Source organism: Wyeomyia smithii, chromosome 2, assembly GCF_029784165.1.
Source record: "Wyeomyia smithii strain HCP4-BCI-WySm-NY-G18 chromosome 2, ASM2978416v1, whole genome shotgun sequence".
Taxonomy (NCBI): Eukaryota; Metazoa; Arthropoda; class Insecta; order Diptera; family Culicidae; genus Wyeomyia; species Wyeomyia smithii.
Genome location: NC_073695.1, coordinates 95,725,459 through 95,738,252, shown reverse-complemented (window position 1 = coordinate 95,738,252; position 12,794 = coordinate 95,725,459). Strand labels below are relative to the sequence as shown.

At 41.4% G+C, this 12,794-nt stretch overlaps 1 protein-coding gene across 1 annotated transcript in view; it reads left to right on the top strand.

Moving 5' to 3' along the window:
- LOC129722668 (mucin-5AC) overlaps positions 1-12,794 on the top strand; it is a 190,668-nt gene that overhangs the window by 141,490 nt on the left and 36,384 nt on the right. Inside the window, exon 3 of the mRNA XM_055676308.1 lies at positions 11,820-12,139. Coding sequence (XP_055532283.1) covers positions 11,820-12,139 — 320 coding nt within the window. The remainder of the gene's footprint in view (positions 1-11,819; positions 12,140-12,794) is intronic.

Here is a 12,794-nt window from a genome sequence, read left to right as displayed (position 1 = left end):
AACTACTTTCAGAATCGAGTGCTAGTGTACAACACAAACGAGGGTCAGAAAAGCGTCCCAGTTACCGCAGGTGAACCGCAAGGTTCCATACTGGGTGCGGTACTGTGGTATGCCATGTATGACTATGTGTTGAAACTAACGCTCCCTCCAGGGGTGGTGATTGTGGGATTCGCCGACGATATAACTCTTGAGGTCTATGGCGAATCAATTAGAGAGATGGAGTTAAAGGCCGCGTTATCTATACGCGTAGTGGAAGACTGAATGCACTCCAGGAAGCTGGAGCTAGCGCACCATAAAACTGAGGTTATTGTTGTAAATAACAGAAAGTCGGAGCAGGAGGCATCGATCAGTGCTGGTGCATGCACTATCGCCTCAGAACGCTCCCTGAAGCTTCTGGGGGTTATGATCGACGACAAGCTCACGTTCGGGAGCTACGTCGATTATACCTGCAAGAAAGCTTCCACCTACGTACCTCGTGCCATCGTGGTAAACTCGAGAGTACGTACAGGCTAATGTGCCTAAAAGTCGCGTGCGCATACCAAACAGTGTCGTACGAGGCGGTTTGCGTCTTGGCTGGCATGATGTCCATCAGCATCATCGTCAAAGAGGATGTAGAGTGCTTCGACCAACGCGATACGAGGGGTATACGCAACACCATACGGTCATCTTCAATGGCCACGTGGCAGCGGGAGTGGTCCAACGCTACAAAAGGTAGATGGACACACCGACTCATTTCAGAGTTAGCATGCTGGATTAATATGCGCCATGGGGAAGTAACCTTCCATCTGACACACATCATGTCAGACCATGGCTGCTTTAGGCATTACCTGCATAGGTTCGGGTACGCCGATTCCCCTATGTGCCCGCTTGTACGGGTGTGGAAGAAAACGCGGAGCATGTGTTCTTCACATGGGACGGACACCGCGCCAGAGAACATCGTGCGTAGGATGTGCGAGAAAAGGGAAATGTGGGATGCGGTCATTAAGGCTGAGTAAGCTGTATGATAATTACAGAAAAAAGTTATGTGAAACATTTTACGATTTCAATGCAAGAGTATTCTTATCAGACCATTTCATTTGATGTAGAAGTCACTGACTGGTATAATAAACTGGTATAACTATACCCACAACTCATTATAGAAGAATACGGAAAAAGAGGAAACAGTTTTGTACGTACACATATACGAAATACGAATGCGTTTCAATCTTGCTTGAAATCAAGCGTACTCACCACTCCTGGTTACATAATCATCACCAGCCTAATGATTCATATTCCAGTAAAATCTCTGAGCGATGAAAGCACGATCGCCAAAAATATAGGAACGTAAGCGGAAAAGCACAACCTCATAATCACCGTTTGCCGTACCAAATCTTGAAAGGCTCTTTTTCTCCGGTGGTCAGTGCCATTCGACTAGATTCTTTCCAAAAGCTGGCAGAGTGGTAAAACGAAGGCTTTCCCGCATGCAAAGGATATGAAAGCGCTACTGCCACTGTCTGCGAGCGAGCCAAAACGAAATGGATGGGCGTGGAAGTGATGTTATACCTATATACACATATACCGCACTAGGGTGGTCGTAGATACGGCCATAAATAGTACCACCAAATGTTGAGCAAATTAGTATTAATTCGACTTGTTGGTTTTTTAGTTGGTTGCCTGATGCTAACATACAAATTTGACTCACCCTGACGGAAGGAAAACACCACGCTCTGTGCCAGGATACGAGACAATGGTTGGCCAGCGCACTTTGCATCCTCGTAAGGTTTTTCTAGACAAACCATGTTAAGGGAAGTGATGTAAGTGATGGCAGAAAAGCTGGGAAAATCAGCATACGAAAGCAGGGTTGTTACTAGGTAAGAGTTAGTGCGATAAGGTGATGGAAACACTTGATATAATACATCAACTTTATCTGCGTGATAATGGAAAAACTTGCGAATGGTGCAAAAGGATGCATCGTACATAATATGTGATGATTTCTTTTACTGAGACAACCGACTTTAGCCTCACCCCTACAAGACAAAGTCACAAGCGAGTAACCTATGTTCTGATAGTACCGCTAAAGGATTCACTCGGCCAGCAATATGCTGAGAGTTGGCGAAAAACAACCAACTGTGTGAAGAACAAAATAAAAAGGAACCATAAACGTGCCTAATCACGTGAAAGCTCTTTCTCTTTTGCGTATTATTCAAGCGATACAAAGTTTTCCTCAAGAGGAATCTGAACGAGTGGAGGTCGCTACTTAAAAAACACACTCTCTGGGATGCGGCCTCCACGGTCGCTATGTACAGTAATGCTGTGCCAGCGGTGACGCCACCGGAGATGTGGAACAGTGTGGGACGACAGAACGCCGAGCATTCCTTCGAGGACCAATTTTCATCTCGGTGTCTCCGCGCTCGCCCGGATGCCAATGAACGAAAGGAAAAAGTGGAAATTCCTCTTTCATTGACTTTACTAAGTTTCAGTTGATTATGTGTCGAGCCGGAAAGATATACAGCACAGTAGAAGTACAGCTTTCGGCATCAGACTGCACAAGAACATACCAGTTAATCGGAAGAACACGTTCTTAGTATAGGGAGGCAAACATGGCACAAACACCGTTGGGGGCATATTTGTCGAAACTATACACAATCTGACGGTTAAAGCTTGGGCGATAAAAACAACTGCCTTATATATACGGCTTTGAACTAACTTGTTCAATGAAGAACAGAGTATGCAAGGGCTACATGGCTCTAAGGATTGAAATGAAACAAAAACCGGCAGGCTGTGTGTCTTTCCGTCAACAAATACCAATCAGTACAAATTGAAATAGTCTTTCGTCATCAAGTTTTGCTGAACGGTTCTCAAAGGTTAAACAGGAAAGATTCTGGTCATGTTACGAACGTTGTAGTACAGTGACAACGGCGTTACAGTCGGTCCCACGGAAACTAAATGAGGAATACTGGCCAATTGTAAAGCACATACTGAAGAAAAATGGTGGAGCCACAATTAAACTGTAGGTTTTCAAGCGTGTATGTTTATTTATGTATACCTTATGTATTGCAACATGAGTGTAGTGTACGGATTTTAGTGTGCATAACCTTTAGCGCTCGATTGTAGCCAATTGGGGACATTTCGTAATGGGAAATAAAATTGAAGTTTCTGAAAGCTTTTTTCAATTTTTCAAAGTAGAAATCTATGTTCAGGAGTGCGAATTTCAATTTCTCTCGCATATCATGTAGCGTAAAAAGCAAAAAGGTTAAAACTCCAGATAGCTACGCCAGAATTGTACGAATTTTTATGCTTTAACATCTATTTAAATTTAAATTTTAAAAGAAAATTTTAAGGTTGCATCTTATACTCCCAGTCAGCTAGTATTTAAAAACTTTGTTCGAAGCCCTTCTATTTCCTAAATACAAATAATCATTTCGCAGTTAGAATTTACTTGTTGCCTTTAACAAACAAATGCTTTTGAAAATAGTGCCGTGTTATAAATCCCGTTAGGTTTATTTTGCATTTTTATAAATGCAGATCATTTTAATTTCAGTTTAGTTAACTGGAGTGTAGTAAACATGCAGGTTGCTGAAAGTCATTGACAAAGTTATTGAGATATTGTCAAATAAATGTCATGTTTAAAAAAAGTTGTTTGTCAATGAATTGTTTAACTGTTATTGAAGAAGCAGTACTGTACTAATGCTCTAGGCATGAATTAAGGTGTCAAAGCATCTGTTTTGAATTCTCTCTCTTTCCCTTCTCTCTCTCCTTTTTATCTCCCTCTCTCCTACTTACTCTCTCTCCTACTTTCTCTCTCTCTCTTCCTTTCTTTTTCTCTTCCTTTTTCTCTCTCCTGCTCTCTCTCTCTCTCTCTCTCTCTCTCTCTCTCTCTCTCTCTCTTTTCCTTTCTCTCTCTCCTGCCTCATGTGTCTCATGATTTTTCTCTCTCTCTCCTCCTTTCTCTCTCTTCGCTTTTTCTCTCTCCCACCTCTTTTCTCTCTCTCTCTTCTTGTTTCTGTTTCTCTCCTCCTCCTTTCTCTCTCTCCTCTACTTTTTCTCTCTTAACCCCTTCCTTCCTCTCTTCTCCTCCTTTCTCTTTCTCTCTCCTCCTTTCTCCCTCTACTCCTCTATCTTCCTTTTTTTTTTCTCTTTTTCTCCACTTTCCCTCGCTTTTTCTCTCTCTTTCTCCTCCTTTCTCTCCCCAGTAATTTTGTTTTATTTATGCATGCTTAGTTCTGTTGCAAATGGCGTCGAAATCAGAAGCATCGCGCAAGCGCATTAACAGTTCTAGCTAACTAAAACTGTAAAAATATCTTCATGGTAAACAATTTTAGAAGCGAACAAATCTTCCGGTGACTACTGTGTACTGCAAACCTTAACAATAATTCGGCACGAGTCGAAAACCGACCAAAGTAATGCTCAAAAAAAGGTTTTGTTTGTATTTTGTATAAGCCCAACGCTTTGGCTGTCAGTCAAGGTGTATACCCGCAAGAAAATTTTGGTTTTATTTCTTCAAAAACTCCTTGCTGCAGCATTCTTCCACCAGTTGTCAAATCTAGAAAAAAATAGATGATGCAACCCCTTTCCCGCAAAAGGGGGAGGATCATGTGAAGACCAATTGTTATTGTATCCTTGAGTATCTTTAATACTAAAACCATGTCAAAACCGGTTTCGTAGAATCATTGTTTTGAGCTCAGTTTTTGTCCAATTTAAAATCTGTGTTTTTTTTAAAGATGGGTAAGAAGATGCTAATATGTGGACAAACTCTTAGAATTTTGATACTAAAAAATCAAAGCCATCAAAACTTAACCACCCCGTATGTATCCTGCAAGCTGCTGCAGAGAAATTTTGTTATAATACCATTATAAACTGTTCAAATGATTTCATTTTTTCGTGGAAGATAGATTATCAGTTTTAACATCCACTGGTGTTAAACACTCAATTTTTGAAAAAAATGGCGCTTGGTTTGGTTTGGTCCCACGCCGACCATTTGGTCTTAAAACAAAATGGTGTCGAAAAAACATCGTAAATTTCCGATTTCTCAAAAATTAAAAATGGCGTTATTGTTGCTGCTTGAGTTAAAATATATTCAAACTCGGGAAAATTTGGTTTTGCATTAAAATGCACAAAAAATTATATATAGAAACCAAGGCAGAAAAAAGTCATTTTTTTGCACTGTGTAATCATCTGGAATTACACAATGAAATGGCAAAGTGATATCTAGTAGTAAATCATTCTCAATGTTCAACTACTGATTATCTTGTATTAAGCTCGTCATGCTCAAAGCAGATCAATTGAGAAAAGCAATTTAGGAGTGATAACTTAAAACTCCATACTTCTAGAGCCCGAGAAACCCTCTACATCATCCGCTAGTTTCATAGAAAGTAATTACTGTTCTTGGAACGATATTGGTCTGGAACCACCAAGGTTGGTGGTTCGATTTGCATTTTACGGATTTACGGATGATTCTCCTTCAAACCCGAAAATTTTTGGGGGTTCAGCGTTACGTTATCTTAGGGGGCGGGAGCCATATTGAACGTTACTAATCGTTACATAGGGGGTGGGGGAGGTAGTCTAAAATCTGGATGTTTAGCGTTACGTAATTTTTGTACGACGCCTTATCCAGCGTCACTAGTAGCCCAGGGAAATACCGTACCTTACCAAACAGTCCCAAGCCGTGGTGTGGCCTTTGCTGTACGTAAGAGCCGTCTCCATTCCACTCGGTCCATGGCTGCAGTTCGCCAGCTCTGCAGTCTGCGTAGGGTTCCACCTGATCGATCCACCTTGCCCGCTGTGCACCTCTCCGTCTCGTCCCTGACGGATTGGTTTCAAGAACCATCTTTACCGGGCTGTTCCTTACAACATGCCCAACCCACCGCAACCTGCCTATCTTAGCGGTGTGGACGATAGATGGCTCCCCAAGCAGCTTCTGAAGCTCGTGGTTTATTCGCCTTCTCCACACCCCGTTTTCCATCTGCAGTCCACCGAAGATGGTACGCAACATCTTCCGCTCGAAGACCGTGAGGGCGCGTTGGTCCTCCACAAGCATAGTCCATGACTCATGCCCGTAGGGGACTACCGGTCTAATCAGCGTTTTGTAGATGGTTAACTTGGTGCGGCGACGAATTCTACTCGATCGTAGCGTCCTCCGGAGACCAAAATATACACGATTTCCTGCCATAATGCGTCATTGAAATTCTCTGCTGTTATCGTTGTCGGCAGTTACCAGTGAGCCCAGATACACGAACTCGTTGACCACCTCGATTTCATCACCAACAATTTGAACTCGAGGTGGGAGGTTAGCACTGTCTTCTCGTGAACCTCTTCCTTTCATTTACTTCGTCTTCGATGCATTGATGACCAGTCCAATCCGTTTGGCTTCAGCCTTTAGTCCGTAGTACGCATCCGCCATCTTCACAAATGTCCGAGCCACAATGTCGATATCGTCGGCGAAACCAAACAGTTGAGCCAACTTTTGGAATATCGTGCCACTCGTGGTAATCCCTGCTCTTCTAATGACACCTTTCAGGGCAATGTTAAACAGTAGGCACGAGAGACCATCACCTTGCCTCAGACCTCGTCGGGTCTCGAAGGGGCCCGAGAGTGCCCCCGAAACTCGAACTACACACATCATTCGATCCATCGCCGCTTTGACCAACCGCGTCAGTTCGTCCGGAAATCCGTAGTCGTGCATAATTTGCCATTGCTGGTCCCGTTCGATTGTGTCGTACGCCGATTTATAATCGATGAACAAATGATGTGTGGGCACGTTATATTCGCGGCATTTCTGCATAACTTGCCGAACCACGAATATCTGATCCGTGGTGGTGCGGGCACCCATAAATCCCGCCTGGTAGTGTCCCACGAACTGCTTCGCAAATTATGATAGTCGACGACAGAGTATTTGGGAGACTACCTTGTAGGCGGCGTTCAACAGAGTGATTGCCCGGTAATTGCAGCACTCCAGCTTGTAGCCCTTTTTGTAGATGGGACACACAATACCCTCCATCCACTCCTCCAGTACTCGTTCTTCCTCTAAAACCTTGACAATGACACAGTGCATTTCACCGTATTTCAATAGCTCGCTGAAAAGTTGGTCCACTCCAGCAGCTTTATTGTTTTTCAGCCGGCCAATCGCCTCCTTCAATTACGGGAGATCGGGGGCTGGAATCCTGATGTCTTCTGCTCGTGCACCAAGGTCAGGTGCCATACCGTCTTGCGCTCTACTGCATCGCCGTTTAGATGCTCGTCAAAGTGCTGCTTCCACTTTTCGATCACCTCACACTCGTCTGTAAGGAGGTTGTCGTCCACGCTCCTGCACATATCGGCTTGCGGCACGAAGCCTTTGCGGGAGCTGTTCAGCTTCTCGTAGAACTTCTGAGTGTCGTTAGCTTGGTACAGCTCTTCCATCGCTACGCGATCTCGGTCCTCTAGCTGGCGCTTCTTCCTTCGGAGGACCGAGTTTTGGCTGTTCCGTGCTTGTCGGTATCGTTCCACGTTCACTCTCGTACGGTGTTGCAGCATTCTCGCCCGTGCTGCATTCGTCTCCTTGACTAACCGTTTGCATTCGCCGTCAAAACAGTCATTTCTAGGATTCGGGGCGCTTGTACCTAGTAGCGCTACAGCAGTGCTACCTATGGCGGATCGGATGCTCCTCCAGCCATCTTCAAGGATAGCTGCGCCAAGCTGCTCTTTCGTGGGTAGCTCTGCCTCCAGCTGCGGCGCATATCCCTATGCAGCCTCGGCGTCCCGCAGTTGCTCAGTGATTGGTCGTGGCGTTCCACTTCGGCGGGTGTTATACACCGTTTTACGTGGCACGTATCCCCGCATAAAAAGTTACTTAAGTGTACACGTAACCATCAATAGCAAAAATTAACGAAATTCTCGAATAAGCCGCACTCAAAAAGGTCAATTAAAAGCATCGTAAATCCCTACCTCTTAAGCACAATAATAAATATGCAGCCTGCGATTATTTTTATAAAGTTGATAAACTTCTCGTGCGAACGTGTTTGGATGCAAATAGAATAAAACTCAATTTTTATTGATTATCAAACAAAAATCGCATTCATAATATAAAAGCGTTTATTCGTGATGTTTGTTCGCAATTTGGGCTGTTGAGAAATTAGCATCAGTTGCGTTTTTGTTTGTGTTAAAGTAGCACTTGAGAAAGAGTAAAAAAATCGTTTTTCGGATTGTGTCTTGTGCTGACTAAAGAGCGCTTGAAACGCTATCTACCGTGCTGGATCGAAATTCGTACACCTAAAGACATGATAATCTTCGACGGTCAATATAAAATTAAGAAATCACATATTGCTTTAAACTGACATGTTTACTTACAGGTCTACTTATATTTTATCACTGTTTTCAAGCAAAATGATTAAAATCACTCCGAAACTCGAAAAAAGCATGTTTAAATAGAACATGTTTTGAATCGAAATCCGTACACTGTTTTTGTCTGAATCAAAACCCGTACACTTTTGAATCGAAATCCGCACACACGCGATGTAGACTGGATCAAAGTCCATACAACAATAAATCAAACTCAGTATAGATATAGAAGTACAAAAATGAACATCTTTCATTTGTAATTTATCTTTAAATTAACGAATAAATATATTTTGAGGATCAACTGGTTCCTAAAGTTTCACACGGCTTTCCAATTTTTTATATCAGCTAAAATAGTGCAATTTTCGTTGCGTTTCGTTGCGGCACCCCTTGTCGTAGTAACCGAAACGCCGGATCCTCTGAAAGCTTCCCGGTACGACTTTCCCTTGCGTACCTCAGTCACAGCTCCTTCGAAATTGTTTGCCATATATTTATACTTGTTTTCTTCCATTATATGCTTAAAACAAGAAAAAAGTTCAACAATATATGCATGATACACACGCTGTACGGATTTCGATTCAAGCAATTAACAAGGATCATAATCCGTACGGCGCAGTTTTTGTTAAATGAATACAATTTACACTATTTGCCAGACCATGTACAGCTCGAAAATGACAAAGACTTACCTTTTCCATCAATTTCAAAAAGATTCACAAAGTAAAACACTTATACCCCACTTGAAAAACGTTTTTATATGAAGAACGTTTCCTTAGTAAATTCTCTAACGATACAACGCAATGACAACTGAAACCGATACACGATTGATTTTTCATTTTTAATGTTATTATTTCATGGCCTACTGGCGCATAGTTTAATTAAACAGAAGGCCAACATCTCAACGGACGTTTACATGTAACTATCATATGAATTTTCATTTTTATAATGCTTCAAACTGAAGAAAAACATCAAGGTGTACGGATTTCGATACTGTACGGGTTTCGATCCAGCACGGTACCTTCGGATAGAGCAGCAAGGCGGTAGAGCTGCTCATTAAAGGGTTGCGAGTTTTTCGATTTTTCAAGCTTTTGGTTACATGTTGCAGCTAAATTGTTTTAATAATTATGATTAAACTTTGTGGCAGCGTGATATGAATTCACGACAACTGTACTATGATAAGTTTGGCGGTTTGAGATCGAATTTAGGAATAAGTTTTGGCTCAGGTGCATGTTTGCATTCTTATTAATTCTCAAGGCTTTGAAAGTATGGAATTTTGCCAGTTTTTTTCAATTTTGGTAGATAGTTTTTACGTCAAAAACTTCCTGCCTAACCTCCTAATCCAACTCCGTATTACTTACGGGAGTGTCACTGAGTCGGTGACTCTCACTAAGTAAGTATTGCATCATCAATATCCTTTCCATTATCCCCAAGCTACGGTAAAGGTGGGCGTGGCCAGCAATGATGACTATTGGGCCTACTTCACCTCAGATTGGTTTAAATGTTACTCCCAAACCTTGTACCTCATACAATCCGAGTGGAAGCGTTAGTCACCAGTCTGCAATCTACGACAAATACCGTGCTTACGCTACGCTACAGTACGTAATTTGTGTACGACGCCTTATATTCATTTATTCAATTTCAGCCGACTCGCATGTACTAATTATCCGACTTATAACTTTTCGATTTACCTATTACCTAATTACCTTGATCGAAGATATGATTCGGTAAAATTGCGCATGTTTATTTCATGTTTTAAATCGATATAATTATTTTCGAAAATGAAATAAAAGGTTTCAAACATTATTAAAATTCCAAAAATTAAAAATATTGAGTATAGCATTGAGTATTGCGAAACTAATAAATCCAAGACGAAAATATTCAACATGACATATTCAATAATCATACTGGGCACAATCATAATAGCGCGTGATACCGTCTGTGAACTAGCCAATGTGCGGTATCCGGTTGGTTTGTTGTGATAATCACATCTAACTAAATTTCAAATGCGATTTGTGTCCATTTAATCAAATTCATTCTCAGTTATTCTTACTTGTCGACGCAAGAACTATTTCTTAAATATTAAAATATTTTCTTATGAATTGCTGAGAATATTTCACAAGTAAACTCGAATTCTACAGAATGCGTACGATATTTATGGCCCAAATATTTATGCTACTAAAGTTATTTTCAAAATGCATTTCTGTAATGCACCGCCGTTAAGCCATTTTTTGTTTTTAAACATTTTGATATTTTTTAATGATTTTATTCTAAAAGTTACTGTTTCATTGACGACTGTAGTTTTTCGCTTACAAAAACTGCTACAAGGTCGTTGAGACAAGTTGAGTTCTAATGAAGCCATCACCTAGGAGATTCGAAACTTAAGTGACGCGAATTTTGTATGACAAGCTCTATCCCATTTAAAGATGCCACACAGGAAATAGTCCTGTGGATTAAGGTCAAGCATGCTAGGTAGCCGAACTTCATTTTGCGAAAACTCTGGAACATTTTTAAAGCCCTTTCTGTGTCTTCTTAGCGCTTCCTTAGAAGTGTATGCTGTTTTGACTCTTTCCTATGTCTTTTTAATTCAAAATACTGTTGATCTCGACGCTTTTACAAGAGGAATAATTTCATTGACACTTGTTCCGGAGTGAAGAAAATCGACCAACAAGAAAAGAATAATTTCTCATTTTACCGTAAGTTTATTTTTGCCTGTTCTTTATCTACATTTTTAAATAAAATATTTTGTTATGCTATAAGACGTGTTAAAAGCTCTGAACATATTTATTGTTAACAAATTTCCTCGAGTATAAATATCAATGATATCAAAAGTTCCTTCAATTCTTGAATAATTTCAACACTGCGATTAAGTTAGTTTACATTGATTGAATATTTTCTCGAAACCTGAAAATTTTCGAAAACCGCACCAACTGCCTGCGAACCACATAGCATAATTAAGAATGCCAAAAACCCGCGTTTCATCGCGTCTGGTCATCGTGATAGAGCAATCCATTTGCAGTTCCATCGCACGGCACCGTGGTGGAATGGAGTCGTTCGATCGCCATGATAAGAACCGTTTCTATGTTTTGTTATGTACCCCTCCCCCCGAGGCAAGCCTTCACCATCCAGTAGATTTTTCCGTTCCCGCTTTACTATAAGCTTTTCCAAAGCTCCCGGATCTTTCTCGATAACGAGTAATTAATTCATCAGACGGTCCTACTTTTTTTCCCCCCGTTACTTTCTCTAACTTCCTGCTCGTTGGACAGAGCAAATTATGATATCGCTTGGCTTCACAGAAGGATCCTTTGTGCGTTGTAGCTGAAGGTTATACTGATGAATGTGACCCCGAATAAAGCATCAATCAATTTTGTTGTATAGATTTTCGTTCAGTCTTGATTGTTGTCTTTTGGCAGTAACGAGAATATAAGTGACATCCTACGGTTATTTTCTACTTTATCCACCACAAACAAAAAACATTACAATCAAACAATCTAATCGTCCACTGTTTCTACGTCCTATCTTTTCTCTTCCAGGAGGCATATCGACGGTGGGGCTGCAGCATGCTATTGCCATTTTTTACGACGACAGAGGAAGTGGCCAGCGTGGACGCCATGATTAAAAGTATCGATAGCGGTAGCGGCAGCGGAAGCAGCTCCGGAAGTGCGACGGCCGGTGGCAGTGAAAGCGGCTACACAGGTGTTAACAATAAAACCGGAACCAACGGTGACCGGGCGAGTCGCGGTAAATCGAACCCCAACTACCGTGACACCGTCCCGAACAAGCAGACTGAACCGAATTTGAACGATGCGAATAAGCAGAAACTAGTAAAAAATATATCAATCACTGTGAAAAGGTAAGATTGTAATTATTAATTGTTTTCAATAGAGCTGTTGCACTAGATTGGGTGCCATGGCACATTCATACATATTGCATATACACAAAGAAAGAGATCTCTAAGCTGAGGCACTTCAATGTTTAATAAATTTACTCCGAGCAGGCTTACCAGGTACGAGAGTACCGTCAATGAATATTCGATGAGCACACATAGCAAATAGCATGGCCCGTAATCGTGCAACAACTCGGCACCTTGTTCAGAAGAACTTGATGTCAGCATTGGTGGCTTTAGCAGCATCCGTACAACAGCTGCTCAATTATTCTCTCCAGAAACATGGCAAAAGTCATCATTTAGCATAAATGTTTTTGATCAATTTTCATGCCCGATTTCCTGGTCGTATCCTGGCTTGTGTTCTTGCGTACGGTTGCGATTAGTATACATATGAATATGTGCAGGCACGGAACAGCTTTAGATTACTGCTGCTGTTTGGGGTATCCCAAAAATTGTAAATTGTGCAAATACAACAGAAATAAAGATGATTTTATAGCAGACTCATTTCATCAGGCATGTGGAATGGAGACTTGTGCAGTTTTGCTCAAATGCAGTATATAAGCTATCTATCGTAAATCGTTATTTCGGTGATTCCGTTATATTGAACAGTGTCGACAATTTG